Source organism: Peromyscus maniculatus, chromosome 4, assembly GCF_049852395.1.
Source record: "Peromyscus maniculatus bairdii isolate BWxNUB_F1_BW_parent chromosome 4, HU_Pman_BW_mat_3.1, whole genome shotgun sequence".
In the NCBI taxonomy this organism is placed as follows: Eukaryota; Metazoa; Chordata; class Mammalia; order Rodentia; family Cricetidae; genus Peromyscus; species Peromyscus maniculatus.
In genome coordinates, this window is record NC_134855.1 from 82,085,358 (window position 1) to 82,105,971 (window position 20,614).

General features: G+C 41.7%; 1 protein-coding gene across 1 annotated transcript in view; it reads right to left on the reverse strand.

The window, feature by feature from the left end:
• Nucleotides 1–4,155: 4,155 nt before the first annotated feature.
• Elp4 (elongator acetyltransferase complex subunit 4) overlaps nt 4,156–20,614 on the reverse strand; it is a 194,833-nt gene continuing 178,374 nt past the window's right edge. The window contains exon 10 of the mRNA XM_006975863.4: nt 4,156–4,573. Coding sequence (XP_006975925.1) covers nt 4,442–4,573 — 132 coding nt within the window. The 3' untranslated portion in view covers nt 4,156–4,441. The remainder of the gene's footprint in view (nt 4,574–20,614) is intronic.

The following is a 20,614-nucleotide window of genomic DNA, read 5'->3' on the forward strand; positions in this document are numbered from 1 at the left end:
GTCTATCAAGTTTTAGTCTAGCAGAGTTACTTTATGTTTGGAAGGCCATTCTAACTGGCTTGCCATTTTTGTGTGTGTGCTTTTGGTCACTGTCCATGTCAGCCTGCACTGCCTGCTGGCACCTATACGCTATTGGTACAATCACCCTTGTAGACATTTCCACCTCCTGACATTTTGCAGCCTCCATTCCCTGAGGGATGTGTGCTGAGGGAACTGTCAGAAAAGGGCTATGTTGCAGCCACTGCTGGCTGCCTTACTTCTTCCTCAGGAAAAAAAAAAAAAAAAAAAAAAAAAAAAGAGCAGTTTCCAACTGGCTGTGATTTTGGCTGGGGTCAGGCAGCCCGTGCTGGCCCATGGCTCTGCTGAGTACACAGACTACAGAGAACAACAGCACATGGAATTCTGGGTGTAAGATCTGAGAGTGCTGTGAGAACTGAGGGTCTGGATGTGTGCAGTTGGGCACGTATACAAGTCCTCAGAGGGTCAAGACTGCCAGGGCGCAGTGGCCCAGCCTGGTAGATCCTGAAGGGGGGATGCTCAGCTGTGGAAGCCGCTGGTTGAACAGGATGAGAACAGCCTTGCCTTCTGTCCGCATGCACCCTAGAGAGATGAGCTAGCTGTCTGTATCCTAGGCTGTGTGGTCCCAGTGCCCGGGAACTGGCTTTTGACTCCCAGTAATCATTTTCATTTGTTGATTCACTGACAGGTATATTTATAGATTTGGCAATGGAAAATCTGCAGGGATGTTTTAGTGCCATTTTCCAGGACAAAGACCAAGTTTTATGACATCCTCTGTGCAAACAGCTTACATTTTATCTCAAGGTTTGACTGACTTAGGGACATCAGGTGAATGGAGAGTTCAATCACTCTAGATGAGTGGTTTTCAACCTTCCTAATGCTGCGACCCTTCAATACAGTTCCTCAGGTTGTGGTGACCCATCCTAGCCATAATTTTATTATGGCTGTTACTATATCATAACTGTAATTTGCTGCTGTTATGAACTGCAATATAAATATCTGATATGCAGGAATGAAGCCTGTGAAAGGGTCATTCAACCTCCAAAGTGGTCTCGACTCACATGTTGAGAACCAGTGCTGTAGGTGAAAACAACTTTGCTTTGTACTGTGATGAAATTCCAAGGATTTCCCCTCCCCCAAAGCTGTACCTTCCAACAACTCTTACAAGGTGGTGAACAACTGGCTTCTCAATGGTGCGTACATCATCTCCTCTTCCTGCTTAAATGAAAGATCATTGGGATTCCTAAAAATTACTTCTATGGTATTAATGCTTTTTTATGCAAGCATTTGCTGTCACAGGATGGCGCTGATCATCTCTATTCATGTCTTTGTGCTCTGGGCCTTAAGGCTCTCAAGAAAAAGTATCTTTTTCTTGAGGAGGTGGTCTCTATATTGATTTGATTGATGGCAAATACACATTATTCTGATTTTCAATAACTTTTTTTGGCCTTGGTCATACATGACTAAACTGCTCATTTTTCAAGTTCAAAGTGTAAATCTTTAGAGTTTATACTGCTTAATTCGAATACTGCTAATGGTGACTATCTTTGGAACACAGTCACATGATGTCTTAGAGATGACATTAATAATGGGCTTAATCGATAGGGGTTTCCCCCCACACCCTTGCTGTAGGTGTATGCATATGTCCCACTCATTAAAATGAAAAGACAGGGAATCAACAGCAGAATACCCCTTGCTTTGGAAGCATTTTAATCTGTTCTGGTGTTAGTATAGGAAGGTCCTGGGGGTAGTGCTAAAAAATAAGTGAAAAACAAGATAAGAAAAGTGATCTCATTCAGTGGCTGTTAACAAGAAATCCAGAGAGTCTCAGAGCCCCATACCTGAGTAATCTACAGGAGTCAAAATATTGACCTCATGTTAAAGAAAGGCAGATCTAGCACAAGGATTAGGACTACCACAAAGGGCTGTGGGGTTCACGCACTGGACACATTGAAAAGATATAGAGATATTACAGCTATTCTATTTGACAGTGTTAAGTATTTATATTCCAGACAAGTTAAAATCTATGAATAGAGTATACATTTCATAATACATTAGAAGTACATGCATATATACAGTAGCATATAATATATAGAGCTATATTATATGTTAGCATTTGAAAAACAATATTTTCATGTAGGAAGTTATTGGGGTAATAGAGAACAAATAATTTCCAGATGAAGGAAAACATATTTTTAGAATGGGTTTTTATCAGAGGAAAACAAAACAAAATAGCACCATACATCTGTTTCAAATATCAGCTTCTTCTTCTTCTTCTTCTTCTTCTTCTTCTTCTTCTTCTTCTTCTTCTTCTTCTTCTTCTTCTCCTTATTATTATTATTATTATTATTATTAAAATATGCTGAGGAAATCTGAGAAACAAAGTGGTGGATGCAGTATTTTTGGAAAGCCAGCTACTCTATTTATTTAAGAGTTTGAAAAGTTTATTTCTGTTTAAGCTAAGGGTTCAAATGTGCTTTTCAATTTCTAGGGCATTTATCTATTTATAAAGTGCACATCTACTAGTAGTTGGCTGTTAATTTTATAGCTATAGCCAAGAAGCAAAGCAAACCAATGCTCTATTAAGTATTTTATAAGCAATTTACTTATCTGATGGCTTCATACTTTCTTTCCAGTCAAATGCCATATAATTGTGCTGTTGTGTGTTTGTATAAAATGAGTCACAACAGGGTAAGAGAAAGGTTAGTTATTATAACAATTAAACATTCACGTCAGTTTATTCACTATCTGTTAAAGGACAGCTGGGCTTCTGTGGATACCTGTGCAGCATGATTTATTATCTAGGGAGGAAATCAATTTTTTGAAGTTGTTTTAAATCTTAAAAGTACCTCTCCTCAATATAAAAGCCCTTTAATTTTAACTGACAGATTAATTCTGAAACTTTATTTTGAAAAGAAAATGGGGAAGAATTTGCTTCTTTAGAATTAAAAGGTATGAAAAAAATAAACCAGACATTCTAAAAAAAAAAAAAAAGAATCAACTTGATTTTTTTTAGTGCTAATGAAGTCGTGGTGACAAAATAGTTGTCTTTTTGATTTTATCACAAAAAATAAACTGGTAGTGACAGGGTATGATGGAGAGATTTGACATCCTGGCAAATCACTGTCATTGATTCAATTATTCTAATTCTGAATAAGAGCTGTATACAGTGTGTGTTTATGCTACAGTGGGCTTTTTTTTTAAGTGACTGACATTCATCATATTGGTTAGACAGTTTTAAAAACCTAGTCTTTGTTTTCTACAATGTTGTCAAGAGCAAATAGAGTATAATTTGTGGTATATTAAAAGGAAACTGCTTAAAATGTTAGTTAAAGGTGCTTCAAAATATTCTAATTTATTTGAAAATGTATTTTGGAAATTCAGTTTCTGCCAACATCTTTTTAAAACACTTGAGTCTTTAAATGCATGCAAGTTGCCTTTTAACTTTCACTTTGTACCTATGATTTGTCAAACCCTTCAAGAATATGGACCTATGACACCAAACCCTAGTGCGGTCTATGAAAACTTGTTCCATATGCTGTGTTCCCAAGACATGCTACATGGTTAGAGATTCATTAGCATGCTCAGCCAATGCTCATGGTTAACAAAGGGTTGAGGTGACACAATGGAAGCTGAGTTCCTTTCAGGTTTTCAGTTTCTCAGACCCACGTTATGTAACCTGCGCACCGGGCTTCAAGACACATCTTTGGGACCTCAGCACCAGTGGAGCTGCCAGCTTGAGTTTCAATCTTGGATTTTGTCTGTTGAAAGAATTTCACAGTACCGATGTCAATTATTTAGAACTTTAGAACAGCAGTCCACCCATCAGGTTCTGTGTGTCCTATTGTGTGGGGTAATTAAGACAAAATCCCTCAATACAGCTGTTTGGTCTTCGTCACTTGAAATGGCAGGATGCACAAATGCAAACTGTCTCATACACTAGCAAACAGAACATTCTTCAAAAAAGGCTTAGCAGTTTTCAGTGACTTCTCCAGAAACACAGAGCAACGTATCCCACACAACTTGAACTCCTGTTCTACACTCCGTGGGTGAGCGTGTCTATCACCATCATTCACGACACCATCACTCCATCGCTCCAGTCCACATGAACCAATGACCACTCTAAGACACATCATGTTTTAGGGTATTTTTGGTGTTTATTTAAAAATCAATTAGTATTTTAAAATACACAACAGCAGCTAAATGTCAAATGATGGTATTTCTGCTCTATTGTTTTTGTACAAAAGTTGGTGGAAAAAACAAACAATGAAACAACCCAAACTGAAGAACGTGGCTCCGTTTGAAATCCCGTGTTTTTCAAAGACTGGAGGGTCAAATCATTAAGAAAAATATTTACATAAGCTATTTGCAATCATAATTAGGGTGTCAGATAATTCCGCATGCAGTTACTAAGGAGGATTCCCTAGAAGTCCAGGTGCTTCTTGCCTCCGGCCATCATGCCACAGCCTGGGCCCAGCAGCTTGGCGGAGTCTGCCAGATCCTGTTTGCTTGAACGGCTCACTGTGTCTGACAAGTCTGGAGGCAAATGCAGTCGCTGTGGTACATTGTGAGAGAAGGAAAGAAGAAAAAAAATTAATTTTGCTTTCCCCACACACTTCAGAATACAATATTATGCTCTGTTGATCAGCATTTAGTCTTGCATATGAAATCTCTGCTAAAACAATTCCTCAGACGGAGCCCATTATCTTCATATTCCATTCTTAGTAGGTTTTTACAAATTACAGCTACTGTTAGAAACTGGACCAAGATTCTCAGTGGAACGACTTCAGAGTCCAAAACCAAATCTAGTAAGATTTTTCTTTCTTAGGTGGGAATGAAAACATGCAAATGCACAAATTGAAAAAAAATATTGTAAGTTACAGTATTTTCTTTTTTTTTTTCTGCTTCTGTTTTTGCCAGGGTCCTAACATAGTTTTAATCAACTATGTTTTTTCAGGAATGGTGGAGTCCCACAGATGCTTGCTTCTCTTTGTGTGTAAGTTGACTGCTGATTCTATTTCCTGACTATACTTTTTCTAGGAACTGACATTGTCACAGACGTGTTGGCATAGCGAGAACAATGCTACTAGACGGCAATGCTTGCCCTGTGCACAGGTGAGCCAGCCACGGCTCTGACTACAGGTTTGCCTCAGAGCAGAGCACTGGAGTAGGCTTTCAAAAGTGGGGTTGGCTTTGCGTACCCAACTCCTGCTTTTATCTTCCCCCAGATGCAAGCTCATTTAAGCAGATCTACCCCACAGCCAAAACTGCAGCTGTTACTGTGGTTAGAAAAAGACACTTCTAGTTTTAAAACAATGTTTTTCTTTTGAAAGAGATAAAAGCTAGAGATGGTGGCGCACACCTTTAATCTCAGCACTTAGGAGGCAGAGGTAGTTGGATCTTTGAGTTCAAGACCAGCCTGGTCTACAAAGCTAGTTCCAGACCAGCTAGGGCTGTTACACATAGAAACCCTACCTCACATGCCCAGTCCTCCAAAAAAGAAAGGAATATAAAATTATTTTAATTATCACCCCCCCACACACAAATAAAAATTCAGTTGGGGGGTAGAGGTAGGTGGATCTTTGTTGTGAGTTTGAGGCCAACATGCTCTGCAAAATGAGTTTCAAGCCAGACAAGGCGACATAGTGAGACCCTGTCTCCCCCCGCCCCCCAAAAAAAATCAAAATTAAAGGAGGGAGTTGACTTTCCAGATCAGTGGATTCCACATGAAGAAACATGGCTGGAAAATATTAAAAAAGAAATGATCTGTATTGAACACACAGAGACTTTTTATATCATTATTACTCTCTATTCAATATAACAAACATTTATTCACTGGGTATTTTCATTGTATTAGGTATTACCATAGTAATTAAGTCCTTTAAAGTTTCTAGGAAGATATGTGTAGTTATAGACAAACACTATGCCATTGTCTAGGAGGGGCTTTGGTATCCACAGCCTTTGGTATCTGCAGAGGTTTTAGAACCACTCCTCTAGGGTGATAAAGGATGACTCTTTCTGTTAGGCGAGGCACAAAACAGGAGGCCAGGGTCACAGGCAAGGCAGGATAGGCTAGTGTTCGATCATAGGCAACCTGGCTGGGACCTTCATTTGGAAGACTCTCTTCAATGGGGGAAAAAAAAGGCTAGGATGGTTTTTGTCAAAATGTTTGCCCACAAGCATATGTTCCTGCTAGATGCTTTCCTGATGAAAGGCTTCCTTGTTGTCATGTAAACACAAGCTGTGTGTAAATAATCAAAATATTTAGAGACATTTGAGATAATTTATGAAAAGGTTCTTCCTGGATTTGTTTGTCTCAAATACAAATACATTTCAAACGAAAACCGAGGCATGGTCAGCAAAGATGTCAAGCAGGTGAAGGAGGTCAGAAAACCTGGGACATTCACACAGAACTCTTCATTTCACTTCAGCACTCAGCCTGCCGCTTACTAAGTGTTTGTTTCTTGAATCTCAGATGAGACTTATTTGTTCCCAGATAATTCCTTCAGTTCTTTGTACTCTAGCTTGTTCCATAGAAGATTTCAAGCAGAACTGAGACCAAGACAGCCTCAGTGGTCTAAAAGGAAGCATGGCACCCGGGTCTGAGGCTACGAGTGTCTCTGCAGTGTTAAGACAGTCCCTGACCACAGAAGAAGCAGGAGGAAAAGTGATCTTTAATTGTATCTGTGTTTCACTCCACGGGCTCAGAGTTGTTGCTGATGAGCCCAGAGGAAAATGAGCAGCACACATGCATGGTTGGAGTTACCTGAAACTTACAGAGTTACTGTGTGCACGCATGCACACTCGGGTGGCACTGGAACCTACCAAATGGTAGTAGAAGTAGCCTTATGGAGCCAACTCAACAACCAGAATCTGGAAGGCAATCTGAAGTGAGCATAGCACCTTCCACATACCCCGTTTCCTACAGCCACAAATAAGGCGAGCGCGCAAATCATCCTCAGGGTGAGCAAGCTCTCTGGGTTATGGATATAAGAAAGGCAGAGGAGAAAGCTCTACAGAGATGGGACCTGAGTGGGCTCTTCAGTGATGGCCTCAGTTCTCATCTCACAAGGAGAATGGGATTCGACCAGCAGCAGGAACAGTGTAATATAAGGCTCAGCCTGCATGGCTAATCTAAGCAGGAAAGCAAGTGCAGGTTATCCAGGACTAGCAAAATCAAATATGTTTTAGGAGCTCAACTATTTGCTTAGTGACTGCCTAAGCACTTTTCTCTCCTCCCCACTTTATCTAGGCAATGAGTGAACCAACTGGCTGAATGCCCGTCTTTGGGAAAAAAAGTGACATGTGACATGCCTGGAAATCTTTTGGGTTGAATAAAAGAAAAGTCACATATTATTCATGTGCTACTTCTGATCATAAATATTTGGGGTAATATGAGTAATCATTCCTAGCCAAACACTTTACTGCAAAGCTGGTTATATATTCTTGTCCTCTGAAAAAGCCCAAAGAGGGCCAGGAAACCCAGGCCTCTGTGTGGTTTCACTTGCTTTTGTTGATTTCTTGAATGTGGTCACCACGCAATGTAAATTCTTGAGCAGAGTGTTTTGTTCTCTGTCCAAGCCTCCCCTGTGTACCACATCAGTGTGATGTGAAGCAGTGAAGAGGAGCTCAGGTTCCAGCCTCGCCAGGTGTGTCAGGGAGCTCTCCCAGGAGGCTCCCAAAGCCTGCACACACTTGACATGTAAATGCTCAGGTGCCGTTGCATCCCAGATCTGTCTTCTGAAAATGTATGCTGCATGGTGACCTTCTTTATGACAAACAGCAAGGCTGTAGCATAGATAAACTTTTAGATGTTGAATTTCACTGAATAAGTTTAAATAAAAATGACTCAAATAAAAATGAATAGGATGAATGCATGCAATGAGTCTCAATATTATAAAACCAACCAGACGATTCATGTGTCTGTTTTTATACCCGAGCAAAGGCCAAAACAAAAATGGATCTTTCATCTTGAGCTGAATATTTTTTCCATCTAATTTTGTTTCCTCAGATTTGGAGAGGGAAAGACTGTGCAGATGAGGCAGGGGATGGGTCTCTGGTTGGCTGGCAGCCAAGTTTTTGTCTTAGTACCATATCTGTATGGGTAGAGAGAGGTATGGGAAAATAGAAACTCCCATGATTCCCACAGGAAATTGGGGAATCTGCAGGGATCTGATGTGCTCAATGGCCTCCCTCCCGCCACTGTTTGGGAGGAAAGAGCATACTAAAACACTCTGGTAGGGTCAGGAGTCTCTGCCAAAGGCATCTGCATTCCACAGAAAGCCAAGGCTAGAGCCAAGCAGCAGAAGCGACTGCTCATGGCTCTAGGGCATCCGAGGAGGACAGGACTTTGAAGTCCTTCCCAAAGGCCCGCCTCTCCATTTTCCCGGGAGTAGCCACTATCTATCTGTGCCTTCTGGGCCAGCAACACACTGATCCCATAGACACACGGAGTGGGGTTTCCTGTCCTAATGGTGCCCTTACTAATTCTTTTTCTCCCCAACTGCCAGACCTGTGCTCAGCACCCATAGTTCCCAAACAGAAGGGCCAAAGTAATTAATAGAGATCACACCCAGACTTGAGGCAAACTGAGAGTAAATACCATTCAAGTCGGTCTAGTCAATTTATAGTTTTCATAGTTTGCCAAAAGAAAACCACCAGGCACTGTCTGTTTTCTGAAAACAGTTGATGGAGTGCATTTTAAACCTTAGCAGTTGGATAGGGATTTGTCTACATCTTTTACAACTTTCTCATATTCCCTGGAAAGCCAGTTTGTGTTGCTCAGAACCATGGGACATTAATCTTTCAGACTAGTTTTCAATATTTTCATATTCTTTTAAACATTAAGAAATTGAATGGAAACTGGTTCATACCTGACGGGGGTCTATGTTGGTCCCCTAACTGAAGATCTGTCACTTTGCCCCAGTGTCCAGGGCCCTGCCAGAGACAAAGCAGAAGTCAAGGCACAAGAGCCCTGGGCATGGAGGTGGAGTGACAACATGATTCCTGCTTTTGTCCTTCACTTTTAGGGTGACCCCTCATAAGCCAATAACTTGTCAAAGCCCCAGTGTGCTCACGCTTATGAAGGAACAACTGTCTCCTCACAAGACGGCCATGGACAGCAAACGACATGTACAGATACTTCATGGACTATCAAGTACTATACCAACATACTTAAACCTCTTTTGCTAAAAAATAGATTTCAGGAGGCTCAAAAATACATGTAGTATAACATGCTAAAAACAAGAGAGTTTACAAAGTGAATCTAGAAGTATAACTCACTACACATAACTATAAATGACAGCAATTCAGTTACTGGGTCTCAGAACATAAGCAGAACCTCAATATTTAGTATATATTATCCCCCCTCCATTGCAGCTCTGTAAATAAACATAAAGGAAGTTGCACCCACAATTCCCTGCCTGGCTTCCAGGCCAGTGTCAAAGTGCATGGATGTATTAGGAAAGTATGGTGGTTTGAACGAGAAAGGCTTCCCGTAGTATTGGGCATTTGGACACTTGATTCCTAGTTGGTGGTGCTGTTGGGGAGTCTATGCGGTTCAGCCTTGCTGGAGGAAGTGTGCCACTGGAAGCAGGTTTTGAAGGTAAATGCCTTACCTACCGGTTTGCCCCTCTGCTTCATGCTTCCCTCTCCAACTGCTATGCCTGTAGCTCGCTGCCCTGTTTCCCTGCCATCATGGTTGGAACCAGAAGCCCAACTAACACTCTTGCTTTCTTGGCTATGGTGTTTGATCACAGCGACGGAAGAGTGAGTGATACAGAACACAGTTCAGGACCCACCTCATTTTAAAAATCTGTCTTTTGCACATGTCCTCACTGCTGACAAAATGGTGAATAAGGGAAATGTCTGAATAGGAAGCTCCTCCACCGGGGTTTTAATAGTTGTTTTTCCCTCTTCACACAAAGGAGAGGAAACAAATGAACAGCAAGCATCCACCCCACTCCCTTGCCGAGTCTCTTAGCTCTGCGGGCCCTCACATGCAGAGCGCTTGCTGGTTTCTGTAATCATACTCCGTGTGATACAGTGAAGTAGAGCATAGGCTGAGGAGCCATTACAGAGGCATTCTTGTCCTAAGAGTAGCTTGAAAAAGGTAGAAATGTCACCAGTCACAACCTCCAGGTCCAGGGGATCTGATGCTCCTGGCTTCTTGAGGAACCTGCGTGCATGCACACACACACACACACACACACACACACACACACACACACACACACACACAAAGTAAATATATATATTTTCTCTTTCTTTCTTTTTCTTTCTTTCCTTCCTTCCTTCCTTCCTTCCTTCCTTCCTTCCTTCCTTCCTTCCTTCCTTCCTTCCTTCCTTCCTTCCTCCTCCTCCCTCCCTCCCTCCCTCCCTCCCTCCCTCCCTCCCTCCCTCCCTCCCTCCCTTTCTTTTTGGTTTTTTGAGAGAGGGTTTCTCTGTGTAGTTTTGGTGCCTGTCCTGGATCTTGCTCTGTAGACCAGGGTGGCCTTGACCTCACAGAGATCTGCCTGGCTCTGCCTCCCGAGTGCTGGGATTAAAGGTGAGCACCACCTTAACCCGGCCATAAATATATTTTCTTAAAAGGTGGAAGTGTATTTATTCTTCACTGTATTCCAAGTGGGCAATTCTGAGCACAAAGGATAGGTCTGCCTTTTAAATAAGGAGATCTACTTCTGGCTCCAAGACTGATGCTGAGTGGGGAAAAATGTGGCCAAAAAGACAGGATCTGGAAGTTGGCCATGTCACTTCTACACACAACCCAAATTTAGACATGGACAGACTGAGCTGTAAAAGAGGCTTTGTGCTTAAATGTATGTAAAAATGTTGATCAAGTTTACTACTATCGAAGGAAGAACAAATGCATATTGAGAGACAAGCATACTAGGAGACAGTCAGCACTATGCCATGGTTACAAGAAAGGCTGCATAGCAAAGCCATCAGAATCCAGGGACACATAATTGCAGTGGACCACAGCTCACTGCTTGGGGCTCCATTTTCAGTTTCTGACCAACAAAACACACATCTAATTCCCCCAGGCGCCTAGCATGAGGGAGGCTAACGCAATGCTTTCTTGTTCTATTTTGTAGGGAGACTTCCCTTTCTTCAGCAGAGAGATGAATTTCCTAATAGAGGTACAGGGAAGAGGATGGAGCAGGCTTGATACACTCATCATTATTCTACAGTTTCAGACTGTTGTTTCAGCTACTAAGAATACCAGTGTCTCATGCTATTATGTAACTACATTATTATTATTGTGTGTGGGGTTTGGTATATGTGTGGTGTGTGCATGTGAGTGTGTGTGCATGGAGTAGCCAGAGTAGGACAGCAGATGCCTTCTTCTGTGACTCCCACTTTTTTTTTTTTGTCTTTCTCACCCAACTAGAAACTTGCCAATTTGGCTGGTTGGCTGGTCAGTCAGCAAGCTTTGGGATCTGCCTGCTTCTGTTCCCCAGAGCTGAGGTACAGGATTATGCAGCCATGGGTTTTAGGTAGCTGCTTGGGATTTGAATTCAGGTTCTTACACTTGCAAGGCAAGTGCTCTTACCCACTGATCCATTTCCCCAACCTCCCGTTACTATATTTTTATTCTTTTACATTTATATTATTCAACAATGATTATACTATTATAATGTAACATTATATTGCAAGTATTTTACATTTGGTTAAAATACTACAGCGTGGTATACTTCTGCCTAATTTTTCATGAATTTTACACCATCCTCATATCCACCTTGGCCAGTGGAAACAATACCAGAAACGATTTCCCCTCCCCCCATTTATTCCCCCTTTTTGGATTTGCAAGTGTTCATTTGGTAGTGGCTGAGTACTTTTGGAAAGTAGTCTGCTACACATGGTGAGGTGTGTTTTGTTTTGTTTTTAAAATTTTCTTAAGGTTCAATTCATTCCCAGGGTTTAAGATTAAAATTTCTTCAATTAGTGTCATATTTTTACACTATTCTTTGAATTAAGAAATTCATTTGGTTTTGGTTTTTCTTGATTGATCTGAAAATTAGACAACATCTCAGAGCTGGAACACTGCATATTGGCTGCCCATTGAAAAATGCTCAGGTGTGCAATTATTTTGACCGTCAATTATAACTGACAGTATTGTCTTGCCTCCAAATCTGCTTCACCTCTCTGAAAGCAGACTGTGAAGAACCTACTTGTCTAAACAGAAGTGTGATTTGTGAAAAGGCATGTGTCTGCGGAGAAAGGCAGAGATTGCTAGCTCACTCCCAGTATCTGTTCTCTTTAGAAAGTAAGAGAATCCTGAATACTAGAAGGGCACACGGCCTCCTTGAATAAAGGCTGCATTTCCCAACTTCCTTTGCTAATAGATGAGGTTGAGTGACTGCATCTTGGTCACTCTGTCTTGGGCAGAAGTGCCATGGTTAGTGTTAGGATGAGGTTTCATAAAGGCAGTAGGCCCTGCCACCTTCCCTTCCCTCTTAGTAAGTAAACCTCACCAAGAAGGCCCCTCTACCTCTCCTCTGGTCAGACTCTTTCCCATGGACTGGGGGATTAGGAGGCTAATGCAGTGTGCATCTAGAATTGGTATCAATCTCATAGCTGGGGGTGGCACATGTCTATAACCCCAGGACTCTTAAAGCAGAGGCAAGAGGATCAGTAGTTCAAGGTCATCCTTGGATACTTACAAAGTTAGAAGCCAGCCTGGATTACACGAGATTCTGTTAACCCCATCCCCACGCAAAAAACAAACAAACAAACAAACAAATAAACACCCTGTATTTTTCTTTGCTGAATATGTTCTTGGGGCACAGAAACCCTGAATTCTATGTCCAGATGCCTACAAAGCCTGCACAATTCTTGTTTTCAGGTCTGTCTCCTCCTGAGTGCACTGTGCTATATGTGTGCGTACTCTGAAGTTCCTGGAGTAGCAGAGGCTTGGCTGTGAGTAGGTAGTGTGTATGCTAGGAATGTGTAAGCTAGGTCCGTACAAGTATATGAGTGGTCTCATTTGTAGGAAGAGAAAGGAGGTGGCCTGTACAGCACTTCTCTCTGTTCCACGTTCTCAAGCAGAACTCTGCTCCTAAATTCCAAGAAAAGTACATTTTTGAAAGAAAGAAGAGAGACATATTTAATGGCTTGACAACTTCAAAATGTTCCAGCGTAATTATGCTGTCCTTTCTTTGCATTCCTGCTCTAGGCTCTGAAAATGTTCAGGACAGACCTAACTTCCTTCTTCTCACTTGTGGACACACAGACTTAAGGGCAGGTGCTAAAGCGGCTATTCTGGTCAAAGATGGAAGCTATGTGCTAAGGGCAACAAAGCAAAATGACAGAATGAGTCTAGGAGCTTGGGTTGCCCAACTTGGTCTATGTGAGAGACACAGACTTCTGCATTATCCAAGGCACCCTCAATGGATCACTGTAACAACAGCGTAACCTCCACCCTATTAATATAGATCTTGGCAAATGACACATATAATACCCAAGTTCTTTGATATACATATACTTTGATTTAGTGGTTGGAAGGTAGACAGGGAGGTCAAAGATCAGCTTGTGAGTGTTTTTCTTATCATATCTGTGATAACCCGGAAGGCAAACCTTATACTTCTAGTCAGTGGCTCACCATGAAATGTTGAAAAAATTTAGAATACAGGTGTGTCTGTTGACTCTTGCCACTTTATAAAGAGATGAAATTATGCTAGAACAAGAGCACTAGCAAGAAGGGACTATAGTTCTGTTAAAGGAGGTACCCCGCCTAGACCTCACTGTCTCAACCAAAGGCTTGGTAATTCAGGGCCTTGCTAGTCTGCAAACACCTGGATGTTCTTGTACCTGTGCACTGGAGGTGTGGGGGGGGGAGGCAACATTTGCCAATGATGTCTATGCCTCCAAGCCTTCTTAACGACTTTCACTAAGGGCACAGCCAGAAAATGGTCAGGTGAGGGGTGCTTATTTCATTCAAGCCTATTATTTCATGTGGTGCCCAGGTAGCTACTTATAAAATGAAAGAGATCCCAGGAAATAAGATTCAAGTCTTAGAGCAGGCCCTTGGTAGCCACTCAAACTGCCTTCTGGTGTTCCCTCCTCATAGCAGGGGCTGGAAAGATGTAGATGAGGGTTATCCAACTCCATACATCTGTGTACTAGGTTTAGAAGGTGGAAGAGAAGCAGGAGCAGTTTTCCTGCTGTGTTAACTACTGCAATTGGCAGGCACTGATGCAGAGATGATTGTTCTGGCATCAGCGTTCAGTGACTAGATACTGGCTTCCTAAGTGTTGAGAAGCCTTTGTGGAAGTAGAGGTTGAACCAGTGTTTAAGTGTCCAGCTAGCTGCTTCCTGAGGGTCAAGAAGCAGTGGAGAGCGGGACTTGCTAGCCCCAAGGCTGTGGCCAAAGAGGCTGTGTGTTCAGTCAGTAGCTTCAGTGTGTGTATGGGGTCTCCCAGCTCTTCCCCTTCCTGTTTTCCTGGAGTCCAGTTTGGTAGCAATGCCCTCCAGTTCCTCCAAATATTTCACCCACCCCAATGTTCTGTTATAGATTTTCTTTCTGCATAAAATAATTAGGCAATATCTGTTTCCTGCAAAGAAACAAGCTCTTTGGTGGAGATAATTTGCACATGAAACTGAGGGGGAGCAAATGGGCTGGGAACATTCTAAGGGAGAGGTTCTCAACCTTCCTAATACTGCGAACACTTAATACAGTTCCTCATGTTATAGTAACCCCCAACCATAAAATTATTTTCATAGCTACTTCATAACTGTAAGTTTGCTACTGTTATGAATCATAAATATCTGTGTTTTCTGATACCCTGTGAGAGGGTTGTTCAACTCCTAAAAGGGTTGCAACCCACAAGTTGAGAACTACTGGTCTAAGGCCTTGAGGGAATTGTATTGCCAAAGAAACCACAAACCTGGTCAGAAGCCTATAGTTATTCAACCCTGAAAGCCACCCTACTCCTCAAACTTCAAAGGGCACATCTTTCAACGGCAACTTCACTCAGCAATATTTGATGATAGCCAAATACTTTTTAAAGGAAAAGGGAATAACAGATCAGAAAGACCCCTTCTCCTCCCTCTCCCTCTTTCTTTTCAAGGTCTCATATATCCCAGACTAGGCCTAAGCTTGCTATGTAGCAGAGGGTGACCTCGAACTTCTGGTCCTCCTGACTCTCACTCCTGAGTGTTAGGATTACAGTGTTTTCTACCATACTCATTCTCATTAGATTCTGAGGGATTGAACCCATGACTTTTACATGCTGAACAATCTTTCTACCAATTGAGCTTTATCTCAAGACTCAAGGACAATTTTTTTCTACAAACTACTAGGGCATAGGAGTTTTGAATTTTCTAACTGGATGGATTGTTTCTCTCTCCCTGGGTAAGGGAACAGGTATTTGTGGGAAGAATGTGAGCATGGCCTTGGGTTCCAAAGGGCTGTCATATTTGACAGAGACTGATAATTGTCTGTAAACATCTATTCTCCTGTTTCCTATAGTACTGAGTCCCTTAAATACAAGACCATTATGACTAATGGCTTCATTTCAAGGCTTCCCTTGCAGCTAGCTATGGACCATGTAACTAAGTCCAAAACAATGAGTAGAGCAGGAGTGATGTCACACCCTCAATGCACTGAAATGAATTGAACTCAGGCAGTCTGTCTTCAGTGTCCACAGTTAATTTTCTATGTGTCAGAGTGTCTCCAAACACTAGAGACATTGAGCAAAATAGGCAAGATCCCTGCTTTCATGGAATTTGCCCTGGAAGGGACAATGTATACTTCCATAGTTCAAGGAGAGATTGGCAGCATAGGACAGCAGGTGAATCTGGACCATTTGGATAGTGAATAATACTTGAAAGGAAATGAAATATGGTGACATGGTACTACCTGCTGTGGGTACCACTTTAATTGTTAAAGATTTTCCTGAAGAGTACATCTGTGCTAAGTTTTTAATTTTGAGACAGGATTTATAAGACCTGGAGAAAGAAGATCCAGGTGATGAGAATAAAGATGAAAAGTTATGAGGCAGGGGTAAGCTTGGCATGTTTGAAGGGCAGAAAGATCCCAGCTTTTCTGGAGCATTAGACAAGTGGGCAAATGGTTATTAAGTGTGGCTGGCAGGCAGGCGGCAGATCTGGTAGGGCTTGTAAATTATGAGAACTGATTTGGATTTAATTCTGAAGGGCAAAGGCTATCATAGAAGTGATAGAAACATTTTTCTATGACTGTTGATTAGTTCCTTACAAAGTCATGTGTGGATATTTTCAATAATGGAGAACAATAGTTACTGCAAACATTCATATTTATGAAATTTATGAAAGATGTTTCCAGAGAACAGTCTACAAAGGCTGTTTTAGATCATGTTTTCTTCTGATTCAGAAGAAACATACCAGCAATGAAGAGGCTCATGTGTCTTTCCCTGCCACCCCCAGATTCCTCCTATCTGCTCTCCCTGTGGAGGGGCTGAGTTCTATGTGACACATCTAAGGAGCATTGAGTGTGTGGGGATGACTTATTCAGGTTGCTTCTCTTAGAAGGGGAATTAGAATCTTCTGGACTGCAGGGTAATAATAACAAGACATTCAAATCTTCATGTTTTCAAACTTTCAATTAAGATGCAGAAAAGTCAGATTGTTTTCCCTATTTCATATACCCAGAGAATTAGGCAATTCTGGAAACCCTTGCTTGGTATGACTCCTCCTTCTCTTCCCTTCCTCCTCCCTCTTTGCTTTCTTTGAGACAATGACTCTCTTTGTAGCCTACATTAACTAGCCTGGCCTAGCCCCATACTTGTGGCAGTCTTCCTGCCTCAGCCTCCCCAAGGCATGGATTTATAGGCATGAGTCATCATGTTTGATACTGATTTTACTTTTTATACAAACTAAAGGGAGTTCTTTTCCTTCAGATAATCCCCTTCTTTTTACTGTCATTTGTGTGCTGGGCTTCAAAAAAGCATTTAGATAACAGAATAATACAACTTGAATTGTTACCTAAAGTTGGAAAGAAAAGAAACAACACAGAAACGCCTTCTCCCTGTTCCCCTCCACCTGCTGTACCCCCTGCACCACACCACCCACTGCACCCCCAGCTGCTGCATCCTCCTGCACCCCACTACCCGCTGCATCCCTGTGCCCCAGCACCCAATGCACATTCTGCACCCCTCCCTACCTGCTGCTTCTCGGGAAAGGACATGGGATGATGATTAGTCACTAGCCTGACTTCCATCTCTGTGATCCTGGGCCCTGTTGCCTAAATGGCAAAATGGGCTCTTCCTATCTCTCAACCAACTCCCTTTCATCCATCTTTCCACAGTTTACTGTGTAGCAAAGATTCTCATTCTGGCTACCTCTTCCCTGGTCCCAGCTGTTCTTTAATTCAAGGTCTGTATGGCTCTGGAGCACACAGTGCAGGAAAAGAGCACAGATGTTCCAGTGTGTGCAGGTACACAGGGAGAGAAACTCCAGTGCCTGTGGCTACTATCACAGGAAAGGGAAGAGGACAGGTATCCCAGGTGCACTTTGCCCAGGAGATCCCTTTTCTACTTAGGATAAATGAGAAAAAATTTTAGGGGCAGTATCTTGTGGACTACCCATCAAGCTTCTTAAGAATAGGAAGATGGCTTAGGAAAAAAATTTATGTATGTGTTTTAGATCTGAATGCTAAACTTTAAGAATTATTTTAGAAATACATGCAAATGTCTAATCACACGGGAATCCCTTCCCACCCCCTTTCTTTCTTCCTTTAAAGCATATGATATGGACACTGCACTGGTGGTAGCAAAGGGAACAATCTTTTTGTTTTGTCATTACAATCGAAACTAGTGCCTGTTCCTTGCCATAATCTGAAACCATGGACTCAGTGAACTGCTAGTAGGTAAATGAATATCTTTGTATCCTGGTCCATTCTGAAATACTAGAGATTTTTAGGACTGCAGCGATACAGTTCGTGATACACTTCAGCGGCTGGCAGAGGCATGACTGACCCTTAGCTACGGACTATAATCCTAAGATGTGAAAAGGCAGAAACCAGAGAATCTTGCAATCTGATAGTTTTCAAAATAGCTTACTTAGGTAAGCATGTTACTGCTAGTCCACTAGCTAACTTCCAGAGCTGGCAACTCTGGAGGAGTACTCAGCCCAGAAATGTGGCAAGCATACACTTTTATACCCTGGATAGCATACCCATGAACATGCGTTGGTTTCCTTTTGGCTGCAAGCAAATGACTCCCGAGAGCATAATGGCCAGTGTGTTTCTCTGTATAATGCCTACAGTGTATGCAGAACATCATTCTCCAAAGCCCTGAGATGGTGTATGAAGTGCTCAGTGGCAGTGGCGATGTAAAACATCCTGACAGCTCTAAATCTCCCAACTACTCTCCAGTTACTTTGAGATCCCCATATTTAAGGGTCTGCTGGTTCCTGGGTATGAAGAAAGAATTTTTAATGGGGCCAAATGTAGGTGTTTACAAGGGGGAATTGTGGTGGTTTTTTTTTTTTTTTTTTTTTTTTTTTTATTAGGAGCTGCCTTATGTTCAAGAGTTGTATTTACTTTGTCAAGCTCGCCAGAATTAGAAAATCCCCATTGCTAGGCAGCCTAGAGTGCTCACGAAGTATTTCTGGGCATTGAGAACTGAAGCATGTGCTGCCCAAAGGCAGGTTTCATTACAGTGTGTTATTTAGTCCTCTTTCGTCCCTCCCTACCCCCACACCCCCAGACAGGGGCACTTCTATAACAGGGAATCTAGGTTACTTTATGCTGTAACATATTTACATGATTGAAACGCAACAATCAACACATCTGTAAAGCCTGAGGGACAGGCACACTTTAATGGTTTCTTGAAGCAGGCTGATTTCCTGGAGCTTTTAATCTTTATTTTGTCCTGCATGCATGAACAAGCTCTCCTCTACTATAGGTATTTGACACAGTCTACCTGGTATGAATGCAAAGGAAAAGAAAGTAACATAAAATTAATTTTGTGTTTTATCTTTGCCAAACCATTCCTGATTTCTTTCTCCAGTTCAATGTGCATTGAGGGCTCAGCTACGATTTTTGTCATGTTGTGTGAGATTTCATACAAATGTAGCTAGGTAGGATGTTTTGGGTTTGACAAAATGAAATGTGGCTTTCTCTCTATTGGTTGGACAGACCAGTCCATGATGAATGAACAGTATCTATCCCAGCAAGGGTTTTCCGTACTCTGCACAGACAGACAAGGCATCCTCTTCCCGGCAGTGAGCACGTCAAACTAAGCTAACGAGCTGGTGACATGAGGCAGTGCTGTCCGATACATGCTGCTGTGTGTGTTCTGAGTGTCATACATGCACTGCTATCATAGGTTCTTAACTTCTACTAGATCTGGACATTGATTACTTGCTAAGGCCTTAGTAAAATTGAGAAAAAATAAAACAATTCATATTAAAGCTCTCTGAAATAAAAATTTCCATTTTCAATTTGATTTCAGAAAGTATGTTAACCCCTGGGAACCCCAACCTCAAGTATCATGGAAAAGTTAGCACACATTTATAAATGAATCTGGCTTAGCATCGGCCCTGCATACGCATCTCCTTCTACATTCTTCCTTCTGTCCCAGTTTGGAAGAGAGACTGAGAACACACTGGGCAGAGCCAGTGCCCTCTCCACATACCTTGGGGCAGTGATGGGGCAGCCAAAGACTCAGTACTCTGGCTGAGGGACACAGACTAGAGGTGGACACAACTCCAAAGAGCAACTCTTTGCTGAAATGACTTCACATGTAAGATGCATGCAATGATGCAATTCAGTCTAAGACAGAAAGGCTCTCCATGAATGAAAAATAAAATTTAGGAAAAATAAAGAAACCACAACAAGTAAAGCAATAGCAACAACAAAAATACTGATGAAAAATCCAGAAAAGAACAAAATATTTATGAGTAAACAGATAAATGATTGGCTACTTTTTAGTTTTTTTTTTTTTTTTAAATTTGTTTGGCTTAATCAAAATGCATGTTTCTATAGAAATGTTAACAAGAGCTAGGTTTACTTTCCACATGGATAATTTACAAGTAATTTCTCATAGAGATTATTTTCTGTTCTTTAAAAACTCATTTGCTTTTACATGTGGAGGATTTTTACCCCCCACTACTTAACTTTACCATTGAGCTAAATCTGTTTACAAGGGCTCTGAAAGAGCCTCAAAATGTCGACCTGACTTGCTACAGCACACTGATTAAATCCTGTCTCAGGTTTCCACTGCAGCAAGCAGAGGCAGGCGGCCTGGTCAGGCAGGAGCTCTGCGCTTCCCCGGCATCTGAGGTCTGCAGGAAGGCTGTGCAGATGAGATCTGCGGCATTTGTGACATTATACTCCAAAATGGCACAGTGAAGGGAAGGGACTTTGTAACTGCTGCTCAGGATTATAATCTAAGCTGTAAAGATTTCAGTAAATATATTTGTATATTTTACCCTAAATATAAATACAGTTACACATAATGTAAGCACATGAATTCACATATTATTACTATTATAAAATTTTTGGTACAGTCAAAGCAAAGGAAAAAATTATTTGTGGGGGGAAAAACATTAAATTGCTCCTAAAGTTCTACACTCAAAAATCCCACAATTTAGCAAGTGATTAAAAAATAAAGTT